Raw genomic sequence first — 26,578 nt, 5'->3', positions numbered from 1 at the left:
GCTTGTGTTGGAGTAATAGTTTGCTCTTTATTTCTACTAACTGGATCAGCCGATGTTTTGGCTCAGCGGTGGCGTCCTGTGCCGTTCAAAGTGGAGATTAAAGCCCTCTCTGAGCGGCTCCACCTGTCCGCCCGGAGCAAACCTTCTTCCTGCACGTGTTTCCCGTCGGGCTCAGGCTCCTCTGGTAATGGCTGGTGAAAGGTGCCGATAGAGCCCTGTGGATCGATACAGGAAGCTCCGGGAGGTTAGTGACGCTGTGGGGGGAGGGGAGCGTCGGGGGCAGAGGTGCTGTGTCATCCAGACCCAGCAGGAGAGATCGATGCAGAGAAGGGTGTTCAAGTCTGTGGAACGATTCATGATCTGTACAGCAAAAGGTTGTTACGATACCGATACTTTGACTCATTTTAGCATTAGGTTTAAAGCAGGGGTAGGCAAGTTTGATCGGTGGAAGGCCGATTTTCTTCATTGTAAAAAGACCAAGGGCCAAACCGGACCATTTTAGCCAAAGGGAAGGCTTGCAAATGCAGTGCATAATATAGGACCTAATTTGGTGTTCTGTTTGTAAGTTAATTTAACAGTATTTCTCACATTTTTGCAGTACTTACCCTTAAGCGAACACATTTTCTCCAGTTCGATTTTCCCAAATCTATGCTTCTTGGGGAAAAAAGCATCAAAAGATCGACAAAAACACACAAAAAAGTGATGAAAAAGCGACAACGTGAGGAAAAATCATAAATCAGTTTTGATGGTCTAAGGTTTAAAATGAGGCGTTACTCCTATAGGCTGTAAGCTCCAGTCGAGAGGCTTTTTAGATTTGGGTAAAGCCAAACTGGAGAAAATGTACTTGGCTAAGGCTGGGGTTAAGAGGTTATACTACCTCCGACTTGTCTAGAGTTATTATCATCTTGAGGGCCAAAGGTTCTATGCTGGAGGGCCGGATTTGGCCCCCGGGCCTGACGTTGCCTACCCCTGGTTTAAAGGGATATTTCAGGATTTTTGACATAGGGCCTCGTTTCCTTGTTATCCAGAGTGTTGCTGATTCCTGGAGATATTTTTCTTTGTAACTCATGCGGTTCTTATATTTGAAGAGTTTCGTGGCGCTAGGCTAGTGCAAGGCTTGTGCATGTCTATGGTATCAGCTAGCCTGCATTAAAAACAGTCTGACCCGCTCCACAGAGCACCTGAGGCAAATCACTTATAACACCAGACTAACCATATAAATGTCTGTGTCCATAGAGTAATTTTTGGAATATACCTGACCTTGCATCACATGAAAGATCGCATTTTGAGGGACTATTTTCTAGCAGATCACTCCGCCGCCGCGTAGCTTATACAACCACGAAGCTGTTGCTGCTCAAATATAAGGTATTTTAAATGCAAAATGGTTAAAATTATTCTATCGACACAGACATTTATATGGTTAGTCTGGTGTTATAAGGCTCCTCCGACCAACACTCACTCACTGCACTCATTCTGGCCTATTGTACATGTTTTTAGTGGTAGGAGAGACCAGAGTATCCGGAGGAAACCTACGCAGATGCAGGGAGAACATGCTCCACACAGAAAGGCCCCGTCCGCCTAACCGCTTAAAGAGACTAGATGCAAGTTGGTCATTTTATACTCACTACTGCCTCCTCAGGTCATACGTGTCATACGTGCAGCTTCTATATTAAGCTCGTGCATGACGGTAATTTGGACCCGGAGTAACACCTTTCTGAGTGACAGTGCAGGATTTTAGAGGCAGTTGTGGTGAACAGGTCTGGGCTCATTCTACACATTAGGACATGGCTGGAACATGGAGGAAAATACTTAGTTTTAACATTTTTAAACTCTGTATAGTCCCTTTAACCTCTTAACTCCCGCCTGAACCGAGAGGATCTTCTTCCTCAAGTCATCAGATTTTTTGTCACATTTTTGTCATTTTTTCGTCAATTTTTGTCATATTTTTGTCATTTTTTGTAATTTTTTTGTCAAATTTGTATCACATTTTTGTCATTTTTTTGTCATTTTTTGTCATATTTTTGTCATTTTTTCGTCAATTTTTTATTACATTTTTTATTACATTTTTTATTACATTTTTGTCATTTAAAAAAAAAAAAAAGTCAATTTTTAGTGATTTTTTTGGTCATTTTTTGTCACATTTTTGTCATTTTTTCGTCAATTTTTATCACATTTTTGTCACATTTTTTGTCATTTTTTCCGCATTTTTTGTCACATTTTTGTCATTTTTTCGTCAATTTTTATCACATTTTTGTCACATTTTTTGTAATTTTTTCCGCATTTTTTGTCACATTTTTGTCATTTTTTCGTCATTTTTTATCACATTTTTATCACATTTTTGTCACATTTTTGTCATTTTTTGTACATTTTTCGTCACTTTTTTGTCAATGTTTTCTCACTTTTTTGTCACATTTCCATCATTGTTTTTGTCTCAGTTTTGTTGCTATTTTTCACAGCTTTTTTCCAGAAGCTTTTGGACTGGGGTAAAGCCAAACTGGAGAAAATGTGCTCGGTTCGGGTGGGAGTTAAGGGGTTAAGGCTGCTGACATAGTTCACAATGTAAACTTTACATCCTCCAAAAACACATGAAATCTGCGTGGCTTTGTAAAGGTTTCTCCCTCTGATGAGCAGGCGAGGGGCGGATTATAGATCCAGTGCTCCAGATAAATGATCCAATCTCGGTCATAATCCGACTTTAAAAGCTTTGTTTCCAAAAAGGTACAACCATAATGTCGTCCAGGAGCAGCATTGTGAGCCCAGGGGCACATTTTATCATGAAGAAGCTTTGAAAAATTAGAAAACATTGCCAATTTTAAATACTGCCTAATAATGAACAAAACAAACCTCCCATGCGAGTGTTGTCTGCTGTAAATATTTAACGAAAAGGCCTCCGCTCGCTTCTCCCCTCTGCTCCCGCCTCTTGCCTGGTCTCCATGGCGACGGCCAGCCGGCTCCTCCCTGTGGGACGGGGGCAGGGCGTGGGGCCCCTCTGTGACTCTTAATGTTGGCGTGAGGATTGGACGTCTGAGTGACTCTGGACTCACTGCAGACCGGAGATAATGAAGAAAAGCCTGTGTTTGATTGAGTGAGAGGAAAACGGCTAATCTGGATTATTTTAGATCCTTTTTGTGAATTATTCAAACCGCCGAACGTGTTAATTTCACACTTGGTTTGGTGACGCACTTTCAGCTGTTTCCCACATCCTCACAAGCACAATGACGGTCATTTATTTATTTGATTTTCCTCTGTCTACATGAGTCAGGGTAATAATGGCACTCAGATTATAGTGTGTGTGAGGGGCTTCCAAAGTGGGATGATCTTGAGACAATATTTTGTATATATATGTTGATTGAAAACAGAATATTTTAGTGAAATTAGATCCAAACTAACATAATTAAACCAGATTTGAAATGTTTTGCTCCTTAAAGCTGCCTCAAGCGATGCCTTTTTGAATTTTTTTCATCAGTAAGTGGAGTTGTGAACTCTGCTCCCGCCCCCTCACTCCCCTCTTCACTGTTTAGACCACAACTGCTCTGATTGCATTCAATGAGCTACGGAAATCTCAATAATCTTGAGTGAAACACACATTCATCCGCATAAATACGATATGTACAAAGTAAATATTTTGAGATTTACATTTTTTTGCTAAACTGCAACTTTCATGAAAGTCCGTCACTTTTTTTTGGGACATTTAGAACATAATAATTCCATTTAGAACTAAGTTTACTGCACAGAACTTATTTTTCCCGCAACCCTTGAATGCCTCAGCCTCTCCTCTGGTGCTGCTTTGCTTTGTGAGGAAAAAGAAGCAGATCAAAAGCAAATCTGAGCAGGACGGTCACATGTTTGTCAGTTCATCATCTTTTTGTAAACTTCTGTCATAATGCTAAACTGTTAGCCGCTAACAGGGGGGTAAAGATAAACGGGATATCACTTTGAGCAGCTTTAAATTATTATAAAAGCATAGTTGAACTAGATAGATAGATAGATAGATAGATAGATAGATAGATAGATAGATAGATAGATAGATAGATAGATTATTATGTAATCGAACAGCAGCTGGGATGAAGGCTCTCCAAAAGCGCTCAGTCTTGCTGTATGCGGAGAGGAAACCATCAGTTCTATTGCTCCTCTGAGCAGACAGAGTCCCGTGCAGAGCCTGGTGTTATTGAGGATGGTCTGGACCTTTCTTCCCGTGCACCTCTCAACCACTGCCTCGACAGAGTCCAGTGACATATGGCAAAATATATATATATATATATCAAGATTTGTTTTCTCATATCGATCTCGCTTTTCGATTAAATTCTATTTTTCCGCAGTAAAACAAATATACAAAGCGGATTTCTGAATTTTAACGTTTTATACAATGTTGCATTCCTCCAGTGTCTAAAAAAAATATACTTTCTCTCGTCCAAACTCAAAACTTGGAGCTGTTTCTGCAATGATTATTAAAGTCCCTTGACGATTATTGAGATTGACCAGTAGGGATTTTGATTTCGATTGAATTTGGATTCATTGCCCAGCTCATAAATGTTTATTACGTTTCACAGAAGGGGGTTCCGAGTTTGTCGTGGCCTGAAAAATGTTTGGAACCCCTGGATTAGAGCCTTGAGTCCTTGTATTTTAGTTTATAGGGCTGCACAAAATATCACCAAAAAGTACATTGCAATAAATCTGACTGAGATTAACACATCTTTTACAAACTTAACCTTACTACACTGGATTTAAAAATGTGCAAAAGCTACATTTTAGTTGTTTAAGTTGTTTTGGTTGAGCACCTTGCCCTTGTGTTCTTCTTGAATGCCTTCCCTCTCTGTCTCAGGTGACGTGCCTTCAGGACTTCTTTGGAGACGACGACATATTTTTCGCCTGTGGACCAGAGAAGTTCCGGTACCAGGACGACTTCAACCTGGATGAGAACGGTCGGTGTTCGGGGTTAGACTTTACAGACGGAGCTACAGTAGATGTTAAAGTGACTGTGTCTTGGTGTTTTCGGGGTTAGACTTTACAGACGGAGCTACAGTAGATGTTAAAGTGACTGTGTCTTGGTGTTCGGGTTAGACTTTACAGACGGAGCTACAGTAGATGTTAAAGTGACTGTGTCTTGGTGTTTGGGGTTAGACTTTACAGACGGAGCTACAGTAGATGTTAAAGTGACTGTGTCTTGGTGTTTTCGGGGTTAGACTTTACAGACGGAGCTACAGTAGATGTTAAAGTGACTGTGTCTTGGTGTTTTCGGGGTTAGACTTTACAGACGGAGCTACAGTAGATGTTAAAGTGACTGTGTCTTGGTGTTCGGGTTAGACTTTACAGACGGAGCTACAGTAGATGTTAAAGTGACTGTGTCTTGGTGTTCGGGTTAGACTTTACAGACGGAGCTACAGTAGATGTTAAAGTGACTGTGTCTTGGTGTTTGGGGTTAGACTTTACAGACGGAGCTACAGTAGATGTTAAAGTGACTGTGTCTTGGTGTTTTCGGGGTTAGACTTTACAGACGGAGCTACAGTAGATGTTAAAGTGACTGTGTCTTGGTTTTGGGGTTAGACTTTAGAGACGGAGCTACAGTAGATGTTAAAGTGACTGTGTCTTGGTGTTCGGGGTTAGACTTTACAGACGGAGCTACAGTAGATGTTAAAGTGACTGTGTCTTGGTGTTTTCGGGGTTAGACTTTACAGACGGAGCTACAGTAGATGTTAAAGTGACTGTGTCTTGGTGTTTTCGGGGTTAGACTTTACAGACGGAGCTACAGTAGATGTTAAAGTGACTGTGTCTTGGTGTTTTCGGGGTTAGACTTTACAGACGGAGCTACAGCAGATGTTAAAGTGACTGTGTTCGGGGTTAGACTTTAGAGACGGAGCTACAGGAGATGTTAAAGTGACTGTGTCTTGGTGTTCGGGGTTAGACTTTACAGACGGAGCTACAGTAGATGTTAAAGTGACTGTGTCTTGGTGTTCGGGGTTAGACTTTAGAGACGGAGCTACAGGAGATGTTAAAGTGACTGTGTCTTGGTGTTCGGGGTTAGACTTTAGAGACGGAGCTACAGTAGATGTTAAAGTGACTGTGTCTTGGTGTTCGGGGTTAGACTTTACAGACGGAGCTACAGTAGATGTTAAAGTGACTGTGTCTTGGTGTTCGGGGTTAGACTTTAGAGACGGAGCTACAGGAGATGTTAAAGTGACTGTGTTTGGGGTTAGACTTTACTGACGGAGCTACAGTAGATGTTAAAGTGACTGTGTCTTGGTGTTCGGGGTTAGACTTTAGAGACGGAGCTACAGGAGATGTTAAAGTGACTGTGTTTGGGGTTAGACTTTACAGACGGAGCTACAGTAGATGTTAAAGTGACTGTGTCTTGGTGTTCGGGGTTAGACTTTACAGACGGGAGCTACAGTAGATGTTAAAGTGACTGTGTCTTGGTGTTTTTGGGGTTAGACTTTACAGACGGAGCTACAGTAGATGTTAAAGTGACTGTGTCTTGGTGTTCGGGGTTAGACTTTACAGACGGAGCTACAGTAGATGTTAAAGTGACTGTGTCTTGGTGTTCGGGGTTAGACTTTACAGACGGAGCTACAGTAGATGTTAAAGTGACTGTGTCTTGGTGTTTTCGGGGTTAGACTTTACAGACGGAGCTACAGTAGATGTTAAAGTGACTGTGTCTTGGTGTTTGGGGTTAGACTTTACAGACGGAGCTACAGTAGATGTTAAAGTGACTGTGTCTTGGTTTTGGGGTTAGACTTTAGAGACGGAGCTACAGTAGATGTTAAAGTGACTGTGTCTTGGTTTTGGGGTTAGACTTTACAGACGGAGCTACAGTAGATGTTAAAGTGACCGTGTCTTGGTGTTTTCGGGGTTAGACTTTACAGACGGAGCTACAGTAGATGTTAAAGTGACTGTGTCTTGGTGTTCGGGGTTAGACTTTACAGACGGAGCTACAGCAGATGTTAAAGTGACTGTGTCTTGGTTTTCGGGGTTAGACTTTAGAGACGGAGCTACAGCAGATGTTAAAGTGACTGGGTCTTGGTGTTCGGGGTTTGACTTTACAGACGGAGCTACAGTAGATGTTAAAGTGACTGTGTCTTGGTGTTTTTGGGGTTAGACTTTACAGACGGAGCTACAGTAGATGTTAAAGTGACTGTGTTTGGGGTTAGACTTTACAGACGGAGCTACAGTAGATGTTAAAGTGACTGTGTCTTGGTGTTTGGGGTTAGACTTTACAGACGGAGCTACAGTAGATGTTAAAGTGACTGTGTCTTGGTGTTCGGGGTTAGACTTTACAGACGGAGCTACAGTAGATGTTAAAGTGACTGTGTCTTGGTGTTTGGGGTTAGACTTTACAGACGGAGCTACAGTAGATGTTAAAGTGACTGTGTCTTGGTGTTTTCGGGGTTAGACTTTACAGACGGAGCTACAGTAGATGTTAAAGTGACTGTGTCTTGGTGTTCGGGGTTAGACTTTACAGACGGAGCTACAGTAGATGTTAAAGTGACTGTGTCTTGGTGTTTGGGGTTAGACTTTACAGACGGAGCTACAGGAGATGTTAAAGTGACTGTGTCTTGGTGTTTTCGGGGTTAGACTTTACAGACGGAGCTACAGTAGATGTTAAAGTGACTGTGTCTTGGTGTTTGGGGTTAGACTTTACAGACGGAGCTACAGTAGATGTTAAAGTGACTGTGTCTTGGTGTTTTCGGGGTTAGACTTTACAGACGGAGCTACAGTAGATGTTAAAGTGACTGTGTCTTGGTGTTTTCGGGGTTAGACTTTACAGACGGAGCTACAGTAGATGTTAAAGTGACTGTGTCTTGGTGTTTGGGGTTAGACTTTACAGACGGAGCTACAGGAGATGTTAAAGTGACTGTGTCTTGGTGTTTTCGGGGTTAGACTTTACAGACGGAGCTACAGTAGATGTTAAAGTGACTGTGTCTTGGTGTTTTCGGGGTTAGACTTTACAGACGGAGCTACAGCAGATGTTAAAGTGACTGTGTTCGGGGTTAGACTTTAGAGACGGAGCTACAGGAGATGTTAAAGTGACTGTGTCTTGGTGTTCGGGGTTAGACTTTACTGACGGAGCTACAGTAGATGTTAAAGTGACTGTGTCTTGGTGTTTTCGGGGTTAGACTTTACTGACGGAGCTACAGTAGATGTTAAAGTGACTGTGTCTTGGTGTTCGGGGTTAGACTTTACAGACGGAGCTACAGTAGATGTTAAAGTGACGGTGTCTTGGTGTTTTCGGGGTGAGACTTTACAGACGGAGCTACAGTAGATGTTAAAGTGACGGTGTCTTGGTGTTTTCGGGGTGAGACTTTACAGACGGAGCTACAGTAGATGTTAAAGTGACTGTGTCTTGGTGTTTTCGGGGTTAGACTTTACACACGGAGCTACAGTAGATGTTAAAGTGACTGTGTCTTGGTGTTTTCGGGGTTAGACTTTACACACGGAGCTACAGTAGATGTTAAAGTGACTGTGTCTTGGTGTTTTCGGGGTTAGACTTTACAGACGGAGCTACAGTAGATGTTAAAGTGACTGTGTCTTGGTGTTCGGGGTTAGACTTTAAAGACGGAGCTACAGTAGATGTTAAAGTGACTGTGTCTTGGTGTTTTCGGGGTTAGACTTTACAGACGGAGCTACAGTAGATGTTAAAGTAACTGTGTCTTGGTGTTCGGGGTTAGACTTTAAAGACGGAGCTACAGTAGATGTTAAAGTGACTGTGTCTTGGTGTTCGGGGTTAGACTTTACAGACGGGAGCTACAGTAGATGTTAAAGTGACTGTGTCTCCTCCAGAGTGCAGCCGAGTGTCCAAGTCGGCCTCGTACGGCCGCCTCCCGTCCATCCACGGCCGCTCGTCGCCTAAAGGCTTGTCCCGCAGGAGCAAGTCGCCCTCGTCCGGCGGCTCAGGTAACACAATGTGAAGTTATGCTTTTAACTTTAGTCGTTCTGTTAACCTCTTAACTCCCGCCTGAACCGAGCACCTTTTTCTCAAGTTTGGCTTTACCCCAGTCCAAAAGCTTCTGGAAAAAAGGTGAGAAAATAGCAACAAAACTGAGACGAAAACAGTGATGGAAATGTGACAAAAAAGTGAGAAAACATTGGCAAAAAAGTGACAAATTGATGAAAAAGAGGCAAAAATGTCAGAAAAATGTCACAAGAAATTGACAAAAATGACAAAAAAAATGACAAAAATGTTACAAAATGTGACAAAAAAATACAAAAATGTGACTAAAAAATGACCAAAATGTAACAAAAAACTGACAATAATGTGATGAAAAATTGATGAAAAAATGACAAAAATTGACAAAAATGACCAAAAAAAATGACCAAAATGTGACCAAAATGTGATAAAAAATTGACGAAAAAATTACAAAAATGTGACAAAAAATGACAAAAAAAAATGACAAAAAAAATGACAAATAAAGTTACAAAAATGAGTTGAATACCCAACAAAAAAATTATGGGAAAAAAATCTGATGACGTGAGGATAAAGATCCTCTCGGTTCAGGCGGGAGTTAAGAGGTTGAAGGAACCAGGCTAAAAGTTTATGACCAAGTTATAACATTGTTCACTCACCAGAAACAAACCTGGAGCTCATTTCCATTGTTTTACTTTGGTTAGTGTTCATTTTGTCGACTTTTACTGACTAAATAAACTGTAAAATAGTTGTAAATAATATTTCAGGTGGAGAGCAGACCAACTCCAGTCTATGGGAGAGAAACTTCCTAAATTAAAATGTCCAAATGTTTTCTCTGATCTGAATTGACAGTGATTGGATTCACAAACCTGCAAAGTGAAGGCCAACGTCTAGCACATGTTTTTGAATATCATCTCCACTTTTGGACGCCTTTGTGAGGAAATAATTAGACATATGTTCATGGACTGCAGGTCTTGTTGGTATCGATTGGTATCGTGCATCGGTAAATCCTCAAATCCAAAGTATCAGCACCAGTATTGGATGTAAAAAGAAGGATTTGTGCATCTCTGTTCACACCAGCAGATCCACTTTACTCTCTGGTTCATTACAAACCAACACTAAAGCCTAAAATCAACTTCCACAGACCATTTAAAAAAGACTGATAATCACATTATTCACAGCCTTGTATAAGATTCCATAAATAGCCTTCTGCAATAACGCGATGTCCTTTCAGCCAACGGGACAGCAGGCAGCCAACTGTCCACCCCCAGATCTGGAAAGTCTCCCACGAGCCCGGCCAGCCTCCGGCGACGCCAGGTAGATATTAGCATTTGCCGACATCAACCTAATAAATGTGAGACCAGGCTGCTTTTCCGTATCACTTTCCAAGCTGTGCATCGCGGATATTACAGCTCTTTATCTGTTCTCACTTTTATCTCATCTAATCGAATGCTACAATATGAGAAACGTGATTAAAGGACATTCTGACGAGCTGCCAAATGTGCTTTTAGGGATCTCAGCACAGCGGCTCGTCCCTGTCCTTGGCCTCGACCAAAGTCTGCAGCTCCATGGACGACGGGGATGGACCCAGCAGTGAAGGTAAAGGAGATGGATCTGCTCTCTGTTTATTTGTCATGAACAGTGTCATTTACTGCGCTTTGTACCGGCTGTAACGGCTTACTATGCAAAGGAAGCACGATACCACCCCCTAGTGGCTACCAGTGACTCCAGAAGGCTGGTTTTTGTTCTGCAGATCTTTAAAGTTTTAGCTTTGGGCTTTGATTGACAGACCCTGGAGCATTTTCGCCCTTTGTAATCCTACATATGAGACTAACAGAGGCCTATTTATAGTCATTAAAGCAGAACTAAGTAACTTGCAGTGTTAATTTTGACAACATATTTTATTTTAGTTTAATCTTAGTCTTTTGACTGAAATGTAATGTAATTTTAGTCGAGATTTAGTCGAAAAAATCTTTTCAATTTTAGTCTAGTTTTAGTCGACTCAAATTGCATGTCAATTTAGTCGACTAAATTTAAGACTAATTTAGTCGACTAAATTTAAGACTAATTTAGTCGACTAAATTTAAGACTAATTTAGTCAACTTTGCATTGATAATATTCATTATAATCATATTTAATCTTGTTCCTTTGCTTCATGGAGCTGCTCCACATGAACAAAGCTCAGAGCTGATCTTTACATGATCTGAGGCTCTTTCAAACGGTCATTAGAAGTTTGGATGATTTTAGTCTCTCCCTTTCATTTTTATTTAGTTTTATTTTAGTCGACTAAAATATCTGGACATTTTAGTCATAGTTTTAGTCTCATGAGAAACTTTAAATTTAGTTTTAGTCCAATTTTAGTCGTCAAAAATAACACTTTGACTAAAATTAAGACTAAATATTTTAGTCGACGAAATTAACACTGGAAACTTGTTTACCTTAATAAATCCTTTCCGTAGTCTCTGGCCAGAAAACCACAATTCAACTTAGAATCACGAAGAAGAAGCTAGCAGGCTAACGGGCAAAGCTAACTGCGAGCTAGCTCCACTTTAGCAATATTTACAGCCAAGTTTGAGTGAAGAAAATGATCTCCATTGTATAATTGGATGTACAATATCCCTCTGTCCCTTTGTCTTTTCTGTCAGCGTAGTATTTACTCTCACGGACAATTACTGAGTAAAAACCGCAATACGTTACGACGAGGGCTGCAACTAACGATTATTTTTAATTTTTACGATTAATCGATTAATCGCTTGGCTGTGAAAGGTGCATGGAAATGGTATTTTTTTCAAATTTTCTTATCACAAAACGCTTAAGTGGCGCCGCTTGAGAACATGTTGATGGAGTAAACTTAAAGTAAACGTTTGTTGGAGGCTCTTTGTGCTAATTCTGCTTTCTGATTGGACGAGACCAAGACAGATATTTATGAAATGTACAATATACAAAACACCGCAGACCCTAACTTTAAAAACAAAGTAGGTTTTCATTCAAAATACATAATTTTCATGTCTTTTTTGCTCTATTTTAGTCTGTGTTTGCTAGAAAACGATAAATCGATTACTGAAATAGTTGACAACTATTTTAGTTATCGATTAGTTGTCGATTAATTGATTAGTTGTTTCAGCCCTAGTTACGACACCTGCAGTGGCGCTTATGGCCTCTAGGGGCATGAGTTACTTAGTTCTGCTTTAACCCCTTATCTCCCACCTGAAGCAATTACATTTTCTCCAGTTTGGCTTTACCCCAGTCCAAAAGCTTCTGGAAAAAGCTGTGAAAATAGCAACAAAACTGAGACGAAAACAATGATGGAAATGTGACAAAAAAGTGAGAAAACATTGACAAAAAAGTGATGAAAAATTTATGAAAAAGTGGCAAAAATGTCACAAGAAATTGACAATAAATTGTTGAAAAAATGACAAAAATGTGACCAAAAAAATGACAAAAATGTGACAAAAAATGACAAAAAAATGACAAAAATTTGATAAAAAATGACAAAAAAATGACAAAAATGTGATAAAAATTGTACAAAATATTTCACCAAAAAATGACAAAAATGTGATAAAAAATGGACGAAAAAATGACAAAAATGTGACAAAAATTGACCAAAAAGTTACAAAAATGAGTTGAATACCCAACAAAAAAATGATGGAAAAAAAATCTGATGATGTGAGGAAAAATATCCTGTCGGTTCAGGCGGGAGTTAAGAGGTTAATATGCACTGTTCAATTCAAATAGTCAAAATAAAGAACCAAACAAATAAAATAAATCAGTGTAGCCTTGTGTTTTCTTGATTTATGATTAAAAAGAAACCTTTTTTTTACAATCATTAGGGAGATATTTAAAAACAAATGTAAAATAGATCAAAATCACACTAACCAAACAAAAGGGTTTAGAAATCACCAAACACTGACATAACCCTCTAAAATGTGTTGTCATGTTCCGTCCCGTGTGCACAGCGGAGCCCATGGACGAGCCGGCCGTGCCCCTCTCCATCTCGGAGCGGTACAAAGTGGGGCGGACCTTGGGGGACGGGAACTTCGCCGTGGTCCGAGAGTGCGTGGAAAAGTCCACGGGCCGAGAGTTCGCGCTGAAGATCATCAGCAAAGACAAATGCAGAGGGAAGGTGAGGAAAAGGAGGAGCACGGAGAATGGAGCGTTTGGTTAGGTCAGGGGTTCCCAAACTTTTCAGGTCGCGGCCCCTAAAATCACTCACCCAACAACCTCCCTTCTGTAAAATTAATATTAGCAAAATTTCGGCCGTGTAATATAATGGTAATTTCTCTCCCTTCGCCTGCTGTTTTTTTACATGTTGTAAATCTCGTTAAATTAGGAGAATCTGATCCAGAACGAGGTGTCGATCCTGCGCAGAGTCAAACACCCCAACATCGTGCTGCTGATCGAGGAGATGGACACGCCCTCTGAGCTCTACCTGGTCATGGAGCTGGTGAAGGTAAACTCCTAGTTTTCAATTGCGCTACAGTTGCAGGATTCTTGGAGGGACTGAATTGAAAAATCAACTCAGGCAACCGGCGAAAACACTAGCGCGACGTTGTGTTTGTGTAAGATTGCAGCCTCGCCTCGACCAAGACTGTCCTTGCGCCAGGAAGATTAGGCCCATACTCTTTTATGGAATGAATTAACATTATGTTCTGTTTTATGGTTAGACAAATATTTTGCTCGTATCGGTATTGAAAACCAAGCATCATTAACCTCTTACCACCCACCAAAACCAAATCCATTCTCTCCTCTTTGCCATTGTCATCACTTTTTATTTCCCTTATGTGTTTTCGTCACTTTTTTATTACTTTTTTGCTGTTCTTTTGTCAATTTTTTGCTGGATTTTTGTCTTTTTCTGCTGGATTTTTGTCATTTTTCTGCTGGATTTTTGTCTTTTTCTGCTGGATTTTTGTCTTTTTCTGCTGGATTTTTGTCACTTTATTTGCTGGATTTTTGTCACTTTTTTGTGTGGATTTTTGTCTTTTTCTGCTGGATTTTTGTCATTTTTTGCTGGATTTTCGTCACTTTTTTTGCTGGATTTTTGTCACCTTTTTTGCTGGATTTTTGTCTTTTTCTGCTGGATTTTTGTCATTTTTTGCTGGATTTTTGTCACTTTTTCTGCTGGATTTTTGTCACTTTTTCTGCTGGATTTTTGTCACTTTTTCTGCTGGATTTTTGTCACTTTTTCTGCTGGATTTTTGTCTTTTTTGCTGGATTTTTGTCACTTTTTTGCTGGATTTTTGTCATTTTTCTGCTGGATTTTTGTCGTTTTTCTGCTGGATTTTTGTCGTTTTTCTGCTGGATTTTTGTCATTTTTTGTTGCTCTTTTGTCTCTTTTTTGTCTCTTTTTTGTCATTTTTGTCACTTTTTTTGTCACTTTTTAGTGTTTTTTTGTTGCGTTTTTCCATCCTCATTTTCTTTTCGTTTTTCGCTGTCGCTGTTTTGAAGAAGCTTTTAGATTTGGAGAACAGGAGAAAACATGTTCAGGTGGGAGTTAAGAGGTTAAAGCAGAACTAAGTAACTTATGCCCCTACAGGACATAAGCGTCACTGCATGTTGAAGGTTTTTTTTACTCATTAATTGTCCCTGACAGAAAAGACAAAAAAAGAGAGGGATATTAATATTATTGGGATATTGTAGCGCTATTATTATTATATTGTACATTGCCAATAGCCTTGTAAATATCTTCCGTGTTCTTTGTAATTCCCAGGGCGGAGATCTTTTCGACGCCATCACCTCCTCCAACAAGTACACGGAGAGAGACGCCAGCTCGATGCTCTTCAACCTCGCCAGCGCCATTAAGTACCTCCACAGCCACCACATCGTGCACCGGGACATCAAACCGGAGAACCTGCTGGTGAGGAGGAGCTCTTGGCACGTCGCTGGATTCACCTCTCACCTCTTTACTCTGTGACCCAGGTTTACGAGCACCAGGACGGCACCAAATCCCTGAAGTTGGGCGATTTCGGTTTGGCGACGACCGTCAACGGGCCTCTGTTCGCCGTGTGCGGGACTCCGACCTACGTGGCACCGGAGATCATCGCGGAGAAAGGGTCAGGCCGTTATATTCAGGTTTCAGTGTGTGAATGCTCCTCATCCTCTGGTGTTTGTGCAGGTACGGGGTGAAGGTGGACATCTGGGCGGCGGGCGTCATCACGTACATCCTGCTGTGCGGCTTCCCTCCGTTCCGCGGCTCCGGCGGCGGGAAAGAGCAGGACGAGCTGTTCGAGCAGATCCTGCACGGGCACTTTGAGTTCCCCTCGCCGCACTGGGACGGAGTGTCGGCGGCTGCCAAGGTCTGAGCTCCGTCTCTTCCCAAACATGTCCGCCTTTGCTCCTCACTCTTCACTTAGCGCTGCATTAGATAGTCGGCGATATACTGCCTGTATTCGGATACAGCCAGATAGTTTCTCCTTTCCGCCACCCACGTGACCCTGATAGGAAAGTACTGTCATTTCCTGAATATATTCATCATCATATTATCAAGGCTCCTGGGTCCAAAAACACTCAGACGTGAGAAGGACACAGTAACAGCTCCAAAGCCAAACATAAAGTTGTGGAGACGCTGGAGACTCTCACGTGGTTCCTTTCACTGTCTTCCTCCACATCTGTCTGTGGCGTTTACTGTACACCGCTGAAATATTATTAAAGGGGGGGTATTATGCAAAATCGACTTTTTCAAGCTTTACATCATGTTATTATGTCATTCCCTCATTAAAAACATGCCTGAAGTGTTGCCTTGGCACATTCACATATTTTTGAGTAATCTGTAAAAACTCTGATGGCGGCCATTTTAGGGATAGGTTTGTCTGAGTCCTCCTAGGAACGCCCCCACCTCCTGGAGACGCCTCCGAGCTTTCGTCACCAGCCGAGTAACCAACCACTGCTCCTCAGCAGAACCCCCTCCCCTCTGATGCCACAGACAGCGTGTGGAGGGGGCGTGTCTGAAAGGCTCAGAGGTTCTTAAAGAGACAGAGGCCTATTTCAAGACATTCACTACAGCCATTTTGAGAGAGCAATTTTATACAAGGCAGTTATTCTAATTTACTGCATTTACAGACCAACAGAAGGTTTGGTCATCATTGTAGTGTGATATAGACTGGTGCTATGTGACTGAAAAAAGCATAATACCCCCTCTTTAAGCATTGCCAACCCGACCCAGCTCAGAGCTGCCCACACCCCCCTGGAGGAGTGTGTGGGCAGCACTTTGCTTTAACTGAACACGCGGGTTTAAAATATAATCTAATTTATAAACTTTTACGTTCTTAAAACAATACCAAGTACTACACGTGTTAATGGGATGATTGGAGGGTCTTTCATCTCCCCCTGGTGTCTCTGGCCAGAAAACCGCAATTGCAACTTGACTGTCCCTGGACCGGAGCCGCCAATACACACTAATGGAATCATCGTGATTCAATTTAAAAAGTATTTACAGCCAAGTTTGAGTGAAAAATTGATTTCCATTGTGTAATTGGATGAACAATATCCCTCTCTGCCGTCGCCTTTTCTGTCAGCGTAGGATTTACTCTCACAGACAACTAATAAGTAAAAAAATCTTGCTACAACACCTGCAATTGTGCTTTTGGCATCTAGGGGCAAGAGTTACTTAGTACTGCTTTAAAGAATCACATAGCACCAGTCTATATCACACCACAATGATGACCAAACCTTCTGTTGGTCTGTAAATGCAGTAAATTAGAATAACTGCCTTGTATAAAATTGCTCTCTCAAAATGCATGTAGTGAATGTCTTGAAATAGGCCTCTGTCTCTTTAAGAACCTCTGACCCTTTCCGACACGCCCCCTCCACACGCTGTCTGTGGCATCAGTGGGGAGGGGGTTCTGCTGAGGAGCAGTGGTTGGTTACTCGGCTGGTGACGAAAGCTCGGAGGCGTCTCCAGGAGGTGGGGGCGTTCCTAGGAGGACTCAGGCAAACCTATCCCTAAAATGGCCGCCATCAGAGTTTTTACAGATTACTCAAAAATACGTGAATGTGCCAAGGCAACACTTCAGGCATGTTTTTAATGAGGGAATGACATAATAACATGATGTAAAGCTTGAAAAAGCATAATACTACCCTTTAACACACTTTTATAAAAGTAAATGTACCTCCAGGCCACCATTTTCTTGAAATATTGGATGTGTAAACAGAGAAAAGTCAAATATTTCCAGTTCGCTGATGGTGCTTCAAATGCACCATCAGCGAGTCCACGACATCTAATACAAAGTTTGTTAAACTTCGGTAATAATGGATTTCTGTAATAATGACTGACAGTTTAATATCTATGGTTAAAATTAGTCAGTTATGTTTTATTTTACATTCATAAAGCAACCAGCTTGGATTAATGTATTTCTGTCTGAGAAAGGAAGCTATTGATCCTTTAACAGCTCAAGCCAAAGGCACAGACTCTAAATTAAGAATGGACTTATTATAGCCTCCTGCTTCCTGAAGTAAGGCTGTGGCAGCTGGCTCCAGAACTTCCTCTCTCTAATGGACTTTCCATTGAATGGGCCACATTAAATCATCTCGCGGGCCACATGCGAGCCTTGACCTTGATCCATGTGCACTAGGGGGCGGCATCGTAGCAACGTCAGCAACACGCTATAAGGTTAAGGTTGAGGACCAAAGAAGTGCTTTCCTCGCCCTTTGGTCTTAAAGGGATATTTCAGGATTTTTGACATAGGGCCTCATTTCCTAGTTATCCAGAGTGTTGCTGGTACCTGGAGATATGTTTTTTGTAATTCATGCAGTTCTTATGTTTGAAGAGTTTTGTGGCGCTAGGCTAGAGCAAGGCTAGAGCATTTCTATGGTATCAGCTAGCCAGCATTAAAAACAGTGTGACCCGCTCCACAGAGCACCTGAGGCAAATCACTGATAACACCAGACTAACCATATAAATGTCTGTGTCCATAGAATCAGTTTAACCATTTTGCATTTAAAGTACCTTATATATGAGCAGAATCAGCTTCGTTGTTGTATTCACCTTATTCCGCCCCGCCCACTTTTGCCACTTTTTGCGTTGTCTCGGCGCCTCGTTTTCCAGTCACTTCAGGTCGAGCGCGAAGCCCGTTCATTTTAACGGAGAACGAGGGAAAATATTCTCCGCTCAAATCTGATGTTTAGTCGATTGATTTGTGTAAAATGGCCAATGTTCATTTGCACCAACATGTCGACTCTGCACCGTTTCTCTGCGCGGCCTGAAAACGGCTTTGTTTTCGTGTAGTGACTGATTTTATGCGGACTTCTCCAGCCCCCTGTTAACACATAGGAGAAACGGGGCGGGCACAATTCAGGGCGGCGCCCACGCGAGCCTCCGGAATAAGGTGAATAAGCTACGCAGCGGCGGAGTGATCTGCTAGAAAATAGTCCCTCAAAATGCGATCATTCATGTGATGCAAGGTCAGTTATATTCCAAACATGATTCTATGGACACAGACATTTATATGGTTGGTCTAGTGTTAGAAGTGATTTGCCTCAGGTGCTCTGTGGAGCGGGTCAGACTGTTTTTAATGCAGGCTAGCTGATACCATAGAAATGCACTAGCCTTGCACTAGCCTAGCGCCACGAAACTCTTCAAACATAAGAACTGCATCAATTACAAATAAAATATCTCCAGAAATCAGCAACACTCTGGAAAACTAGGAAATGAGGCCCTATGTCAAAAATCCTGAAATATCCCTTTAACACACGTGAGGGTCAGAATGACAAGCTTGTGTTAAAAAAACAGAGGTTCCGCGAGACCCTGATTAAAAGTCATGAAATTGGGTTAAAATCTGGCATTAAATGTTAATTTATTGGAAAATTATGACATTGCTGAACAACAAGTTAATTGAAAATACCAAAATAATGGCCTATAACATGCTCAGCTGCAGATTTGGCTGAAATTGACCAAATTGTTTTGCTTAAAAGTTGCCTGTTTTGTCCAGTTCTCTTTCCTCTAGTTTGATGAAATGCTTACAAATCGTGAGAAATGCAATATGCGCTGATTTCCCCCCCCTGCATTTGTGGCATTAAAGAATGGCATTAAAAAGATTGCTTCTGCTTGTATAAACCCTGAAAAAGTTTCAAAGTTTATTGGAGCCAGTCCCATTTTGTCACGGCTTCAGGAAGTAGGAGGCTGTAATTTGTCCATTCTTAATTACAGTCTGTGATTACATCTCCTGTAGGTTTGTCATACTGATGAATTGAATTGCATTTAAATCATGCCTCTGCTTTGTTTATCTGATGTGCGTAACAATCTCCTGCTCTGCCCGGTGCGTCGTCAGGGCCTGGTCAGTGGGATGCTGCAGCTGGACGAGGAGCAGAGGTTCTCAGCCGTGGAGGTCCTGGAGCACCCCTGGGTCAAAGTGAGGAGCGCCTGATCTCAGACTCTGGTGCAGATCATGAGGAAACAGCTGCTAACCTCCACTGTTCATGTGCAGGACGAAGGTCAGTCCGAGAGCGAGCAGCATCTGTCTGTGGCCGGCAAGATCAAGAAGCATTTCAACCCCGGACCCAAAGCCAACAGCAGCTCCGCGGGCGTCTCCGTCATCACGGTACGTTCATCACACTGCATGGAATCTGTGCTTTGTCACCTGCCTTTTGCTGCTCATCACATATTCGTAGTCTATTTTATTTCAATTGCATATTTACACCAGGCCAAAGTGCTTCACAAATAAAAAACAAGTGCTCTAAGAACCGAATCCTGGATTTTAAACATCCATCAAAGTTTAAGCTCAATGTGTGTCAGTGTTTCCATCATTGGTGCCGCTCCTCCATCTTATTTTTAAACTCACAAACCTCCAATAGATGGGAGCAGCATCCGTGTACTCATTTATTGATAGCTCCGCTCTGTCAGGGGTCAGTATTTGGGGAACAGCTCCACCTGGTGGCCGTGCTCTTCTCATGCTCTTTGTGATTTATTAACACTTCAGTATATATTATGCAGGTTTATTAATCTAATCCAATGATGTGCATTGGGTCAGACACTTGCTCCACATCTTCTGACCCTGTGTCTCCTTTTCAGCTTCTTTCCAGGTAGATTAATTTACCTGGGAATCTACAAGCATTTACCACAAGCATGTAGATCAGCTTGTATTAAATGCAACAGGGAAAACTACATCGTACTCTGCATACATTTTACTTAATACCAATCTAAAAGGGACAGAATAAAAGCTGTTGCTATAATTATATTATAAACCAACAACAATGAAAATGTCACTGAATGTAATGATCTCAGTGGGTGATCACTTCCAACAGATCACTTCCTTTTCATCATTTTCATATTTGACATATGGATAAAATAAAATGTTTGCTGTACTGTATATTTGTAGCTCTCAGGCAAGCTCTGCCCATTCATTTTAATGGACGAGAGCTTCTGTTTCACCCAAAGGTGGCGCTAATCTTCTCAGTGACTTAGAGGTTGCTCCCATCTGTTTGCTTTTATTTGCCCTTATTCCTCTTTGGATAGAATATGTTTCGATCGCAAATCTGTGGGATTAAAGCTGTCGTATTCAGACATTCAAATGGAATTAACCTCTTAACCCCCACCTGAACCAAGCACATTTTCTCCAGTTTGACTTCAACCAAATCTAAAAGAAAAAAAGTGTCAAAATAACGACAAAAACAAGACGAGAATGAGGAAGAAAAAGACATAAAAACCTAACATAAAACTCACAAAAAAGAGTCGAAAAAGCGGCGAAAAAGTCACGAAAAATCAACGAAAAAAACTAAAAACTATGAAAAAATGACGAAAAACTCATGAAAGAGTAAAAAAAAGCGACGAGTCATGAAAAGGGCATAAAAAAGCAACTAAAAAGTCCTGAAAAAGTCACGAAAAAGCGACAAACAACTCACAAAAAGGCGTCAAAGAAGTCACACAAAAATCACCAAAAAATCACACAAAAAACTACGAAAAAGCGACGAAAAAGTCATGAAAAAGTCACAAAGAAGGGACAAAAAAGTCACGAAAAGGCGACAAAAAAGTCACAAAAAAGTGACGGAAAAGTCACACAAAAATCTGAAAAAGTCATAAAAAACTGCTGGAAAAAAAACTCACAAAAAAGAGCAGAAAAAGCGTCGAAAAAGTCACGAAAAAGCGACGAAAAAATCACAAAAAAACTATGAGAAAGCGACGAAAAACTCATGAAAGAGTAAAAAAAGCGATAAGTCATGAAAAGGTCATAAAAAAGCAACTAAAAAGTCCTGAAAACCTTCACGAAAAAGCGACAAACAAGTCACAAAAAGGCGTCAAAAAAGTCACGGAAAAGCGACGGAAAAGCAATGAAAAAATCATAAAAAACTCACAAAAAAGCAACGAAGAAGTCACCCAAAAATCACCAAAAAATCACACAAAAAACTACGAAAAAGCGACGAAAAAGTCCTAAAAAAGCAACTGAAAAAGTCATGAAAAAGTCACAAAAAAGCAACGAAAAAGTCTCACAAAAATCACCAAAAAATCCCACAAAAAACTACGAGAAAGCGACAAAAAAGTCACGAAAAGGCGACAAAAAAGTCACAAAAAAGCGCAAAAAAGTCACAGAAAAGTGACGGAAAAGACACACAAAAAAGTCATGAACAAGCAACGAAAAAATCACAAAAAAAATACGAAAAAGTCACGAAAAAGTCATAAAAAACTGACGAAAAAGTGACAACAACACGGCAACAAAGTGAGGAAACAGATCTGTTTAGATCAGTTGTAGGTCTTAGCTTTCAATGAGACTTTACACTGGCCTAAAGGCTGAAGCTTTTACGTCTGGGTAAAGCTGGAGAAAATGCACCTGGTTGAGGCGGGGCTTAAGAAGCTTTTACATTTGAGTAAAGCTGAACTGGAGAAAATGCACCTGGTTAAGGCGGGGCTTAAGAAGCTTTTACATTTGAGTAAAGCTGAGCTGAAGTAAATGCACCTGGTTGAGGGGGGGCTTCAGAAGCTTTTGCATTTGCTTTGCTGCTGCTGCTTAAACCTCGTGGTCTGTGTCCAGTCCCGTTTCCCAAAGCAACGTCCAACCTTAGCACGATAAGATAATAATCCTCCTTTCTAAGAGAAGGCCGTGTCTGTGCCCGCCTCACCCAGGGACCAGTCCAGAAAACGGGGTCTGTGGACCAGGGCCGCGCTCCGGGGCTGGACTGGATCAGGTACGACAGCGCCACCTAGCTGCGCCTTCCCCTGCACCGCGCTGGCAGCCTCTGTGTGTCGTCCCTGTGTCGCCTCAGGGAAGGGCGTAGGTTTGGTGTCACTGTGATGCTGATCGTTTTCCCTCTAAAGTGTCCACAGCTCAGTCAGGTCTTTGTGGTGTGGATCACTAGGCCATCCTGAAATACTGGTCCCCACACAAACCTACGCCCTTGCCTCAGTGTCCAGTCGTCATTAGGAGCACGTCGGCCTCACCATCACTGCTGCTTCTGCTGCTTCTGTTTGATTATTCTCCTTTTCACATTTTTGACCGATTTTCCCAAATGTCTGGTCTATAATCCTGTGTCTGACGCCCCACTCACTACTGCCACCTCAGGTCTTATGTGTAACTGCACCTTCTATATTAAGCTTGTACATGGCGGCACTTCAGACCCGTAACACCTTTCTGAGTGACAGTGCAGGATTTTAGAGGCAGTTGTGGTGAACAGGTCTGAGCTCATTCGACACATTAGGACATGGGTAGGCAACGTCAGGCCCGGGGTCCAAATTCGGCCCTCCAGCATAAAACCTTTGCCCCCCAAGAGAATTCTAAAGAAACATTTATCCATAAATCAGAGACCAAATACTTGAAAAGGACCGTGGTGGGTCCACGGAAGGACGGCCTCACGATTTGGTCTCTCATAAGGGCACAAAGCCCCCGACATCATTCGGGTGCTCAAACCCCTCCACCAAGGGGCATTTCCCAGCAAAACACTGCATTAGGTCATATATTATGTGCAAAACTTAATTTTTTTTGAAAAAAATGTGCTTTACTTTGGGCTACAATTGTGAGTTTCGGCCATTGGCGTTTTGGAAATGAAGAAAATCGGCCCTCCATGACACAAACTTGCCTACCCCTGCATTAGGACATTGTTGGAACATGTAGGGGTTGGAAAATACTTAATTTGATCATTTTTAAACTCTATATAGTCCCTTTAAAAACATTCATGTTTAGTGCTTCATTTTAAAGACAAAAATCTGCAGATTTCAAAACTGAAAACAGTAAGTCTCGATCTAAGACATTATAAGCAATAAGTCTGCAACATAAAAACTTAACAACATTATGACCGATTTTCATCATGAAGTCTCGATCTCCTTCTTCTAGAGATCTAAAGATCGGAAAAAAGATTATGTACGTGTGCAGTTAAAGGGATATTTCAGGATTTTAGACATGGGGCCTCATTTCCTAGTTATCCAGAGTGTTGCTGATTTCTGGAGATATTTTTTTTGTGATTCATGCAGTTCTTTTGTTTAAAGAGTTACGAGGCGCTAGGCTAATGCAAGGCTAGCGCATTTCTATGGTATCAGCTAGCCTGCATTAAAAACAGTCTGACCCGCTCCACAGAGGCAAATCATTTATAACACCAGACTAACCATATAAATGTCTGTGTCCATAGAATAATGTTTGGAATATAACTGACCTGCATCACATGAATGATTTCATTTTGAGGGACTATTTTCTAGCAGATCACTCCGCCGCTGCGTAGCTTATACAACCACGAAGCTGATGCTGCTCAAATATAAGGTATTTTAATACAAAATGGTTAAAATTACTCTATGGACACAGACATTTCTATGGTTAGTCTGGTGTTATAAGTGATTTGGCTCAGGTGCTCTGTGGAGCGGGTCAGACTGTTTTTAATGCAGGCTAGCTGATACCATAGAAACGCACTAGCCTTGCACTAGCCTAGCGCCTCGAAACTCTTCAAACAAAAGCACTGCATGAATTACAAAATTGTCTATTGTTGGGACAGAAATGGTCCTTGATGATGGAGACTCTTCTGTGGACTTGGTGTTGGTAGATGTTCTTCAGGGAGGGCAGTGGGTCCTTATGGTCTTCACCCCTCCCTGTAGGCCTTTGTGAGCTGAGACAGAGGAGCTGAGGATGGGTTCTACCACAGCTGTAGAGGTTTCTGAGGATTCTTGGTACATTTCTGCTGAAATAAACCCATGTGGCTGATAGTGGCTCCGGTGGTAGAGCTTTGGTGGACCCCCCTCCCCAGGACAAACCCCCTCATAACCCCGACCACTTCTCTCTCTCCTCAGACAACGGCACTCGATAAAGAGAAGCAGGTTTTCAGCGGAAGACGCCACGCGGATGTGAGGTCGAGTCTGCTCCTGCCTCACGGCGCCGGAGCCAAACCAGGACTGTCCCCCAGCGACATCACGTCCGGGTCCGAGGACCTGTCCCCCTGCTCCGCCGACACCGTCCGGTCCCCCACCTCCCCGTTCTAGACCCGACACGCGACCAGGATGAACCGTCTCTGAACACACGTGATAATAACCACACACGTCCTTTACTTTTTATTATGAAGTTCTCCCAACCATCTGGTAATAGTTTCTAAAGCACCTGACGGCACAAGTCTGGAGCAGTAACTGAGTAAATGTACTTAATTACTGAGCTTAAGTAGAGTTTATGAGGATTATCTGGACTTTACTAGTGTTAAAGGTGAGACGCTGCAGGTGAAAAAGGAAATGTTTTAGATTTAAACTTAGAATAAATATGAGGAAAAAACATACACAAAAGTTTCATTTTATGAGTGACATATTCATTTTTCAGAAGGGATTTTGAATATAGTTTTATTAGTGGAAAACTGTAATTTCTGTAAAGTTCAATAAATCAGGTTAGGAATTACATATTCATAAGATCCTCTGAAAAAATCTTCAAAATATTGTTCAGTCCATGGCTGGAAAGTTTGAAATCTGTAGGAGCTACTTGTGTGGAGATATTGTCGCACCAGTGTGAGTTACAATTACAATTCCCCAAATAAATCTGTGGGGAAACATTGAATCCGTGCAGGGTTTTGCCTTTAGTGTCTCCCCTTAAAGGGATACTTCAGGATTTTTGACACAGGGCCTCATTTCCTAGTTATCCAGAGTGTTGATTTCTGGAGTGTTGTTGATTTCTGGAGATTGTTTTGTTTTTTTCTTATATTTGAAGAGTTTAGCACTGCTAGGCTAGTGCTAAGCTAGTGCATGTCTATGGTAACTAGTAGCCTGCATTAAAAACAGTCTGACCCACCTGAGGAAAATCACTTATAACACCAGACTAACCATATAAATGTCTCTGTGACTGAATAATGTTTAAATTAAAACCACTTTGCATATAAAATAACTTATATTTGAGCAGCATCAGCTTCCTGGTTGTAGCTACGAAGCGGCGGAGTGATCTGCTCGGTTACCGGATCTACAGCAGTTTGTTTATTAGCATTAGCATTACTACACGTGGAATTCACAAAGGAGCTTTCTACAAATCAGATATGGCAACGTTTGGAGGACGAGCCCATGATTTTGAAAAGGTTTTTAATGCAGGCTACTAGTTACCATAGACATGCACTAGCCTAGCACTAGCCTAGCATCACTAAACTCTTCAAATATAAGGACAGCATGGATAAAAAAAAACATATATATACACTCTGGATAACAAGCAAATGAGGCCCTATGTCAAAAATCCAGAAGTATCCCTTTAAGTTGAGAACTTTTTGAAAGATAAATATACCTTCAACTCCACCATGGCACATTTCTCACGTAGACACTGGAGTTTGAAGGTACTTTGGAGTAACTCATGACCGTAAACATCATTTTAGAAAAAAGAAAGTGTTCAAAAACCCCAAATGTGTCCATAAGTTTCGGGTTTATCATCTTATTCAAAAAGTCAATGGGAAAATGTGTTATTCTGAGCTCCAGCCCCCTCTACTGGTCTGTAGTTCTTCTTACAGAAAGACCGTTAAATCCACGTGCAGCATTTATTATAATTATCACATTCTATTTATGAGGCATTTGTTTATTTCTACGGTGAGAATTAACTATTAAACTTTAATAACTCCACGGAAAAGAGGAATTTTACTGCAGCCTTTCAAATTTGTGATGTTGATTCGTTTGTTTTCCAGTGAATAGGTGCTAAAGCTTCAACAGCAGCTCCCCCTTGTGGCTAGAGGAGGCAGTGAACTGAAATGTGTGGACGTTTGAGGTGAAGGTTTTTCAAAAGATGGTCATCTGGACTTACAGGGTTTGTCTCTGGGTTTGTTTTTCACCGGTTAAAGATGGCACTGAGACTACAACAAATGTGCTGCCTGGGGTGACAGTAAAATGTATTCAAAGTCATTAAATAAACTGTGGCGAAACTAAGGCCTTTATCATATTCTCCTGTTTTACCCAAATCTGAAAGCATCTCACCGACAGAACTAATCCGAGCTTCTTCTTCGCTATAAACAGGGGGGGAAAAATCACCAAAAGAGTGACAAAAACGTGCCAGAAAAGCAACAATAACAATCATAAAGCAGAATAAAACGCAACAAAAAAAGTCACAAAAAGTGGCGAATAAAGTAATGAAAACACGACAAAAACAATTGTAGGTCTTAGCTTTCAAATGAGGCTGACCTGGCCATTTGGCTGTAAACTCCAGTCAAGAAGCTTCTAGATTTGGGTAAAGCCGAAGAAGAGAAAATGTGCTCGGTTAAGGTGGGGGGTAAGAGGTTGATTTCACTGGGACTTTCCTGGTTAAAAAAAGGACGTCCATAAATCCTCCTCTG

The 26,578-nt window shown here is 41.5% G+C and overlaps 1 protein-coding gene across 2 annotated transcripts in view; it reads left to right on the top strand.

Moving 5' to 3' along the window:
• LOC306976197 (serine/threonine-protein kinase DCLK1-like) overlaps positions 1-24,333 on the top strand; it is a 37,196-nt gene extending 12,863 nt beyond the window's left edge. The window contains exons 4-16 of one of the 2 annotated variants that reach the window (XM_079574088.1): positions 4,823-4,922; positions 8,776-8,889; positions 10,134-10,216; positions 10,411-10,498; positions 12,856-13,022; positions 13,230-13,349; positions 14,607-14,753; positions 14,816-14,949; positions 15,012-15,192; positions 19,162-19,242; positions 19,318-19,431; positions 21,948-22,009; positions 24,093-24,285. In XM_079574088.1, coding sequence (XP_079430214.1) covers positions 4,823-4,922; positions 8,776-8,889; positions 10,134-10,216; positions 10,411-10,498; positions 12,856-13,022; positions 13,230-13,349; positions 14,607-14,753; positions 14,816-14,949; positions 15,012-15,192; positions 19,162-19,242; positions 19,318-19,431; positions 21,948-22,009; positions 24,093-24,150 — 1,449 coding nt within the window. In that variant the 3' untranslated portion in view covers positions 24,151-24,285. Of the gene's footprint in view, positions 1-4,822; positions 4,923-8,775; positions 8,890-10,133; positions 10,217-10,410; positions 10,499-12,855; positions 13,023-13,229; positions 13,350-14,606; positions 14,754-14,815; positions 14,950-15,011; positions 15,193-19,161; positions 19,243-19,317; positions 19,432-21,947; positions 22,010-24,092 lie in introns of both variants that reach the window. The other variant, XM_079574087.1, reaches the window with a different exon arrangement.
• Positions 24,334-26,578: the final 2,245 nt, after the last annotated feature.

This window comes from Gobius niger, assembly GCF_951799975.1.
Source record: "Gobius niger genome assembly, chromosome: 1".
Taxonomy (NCBI): domain Eukaryota; kingdom Metazoa; phylum Chordata; class Actinopteri; order Gobiiformes; family Gobiidae; genus Gobius; species Gobius niger.
Note: the sequence above shows the minus strand (reverse complement) of the source record. Positions and strands in the feature narration are given on the sequence as shown.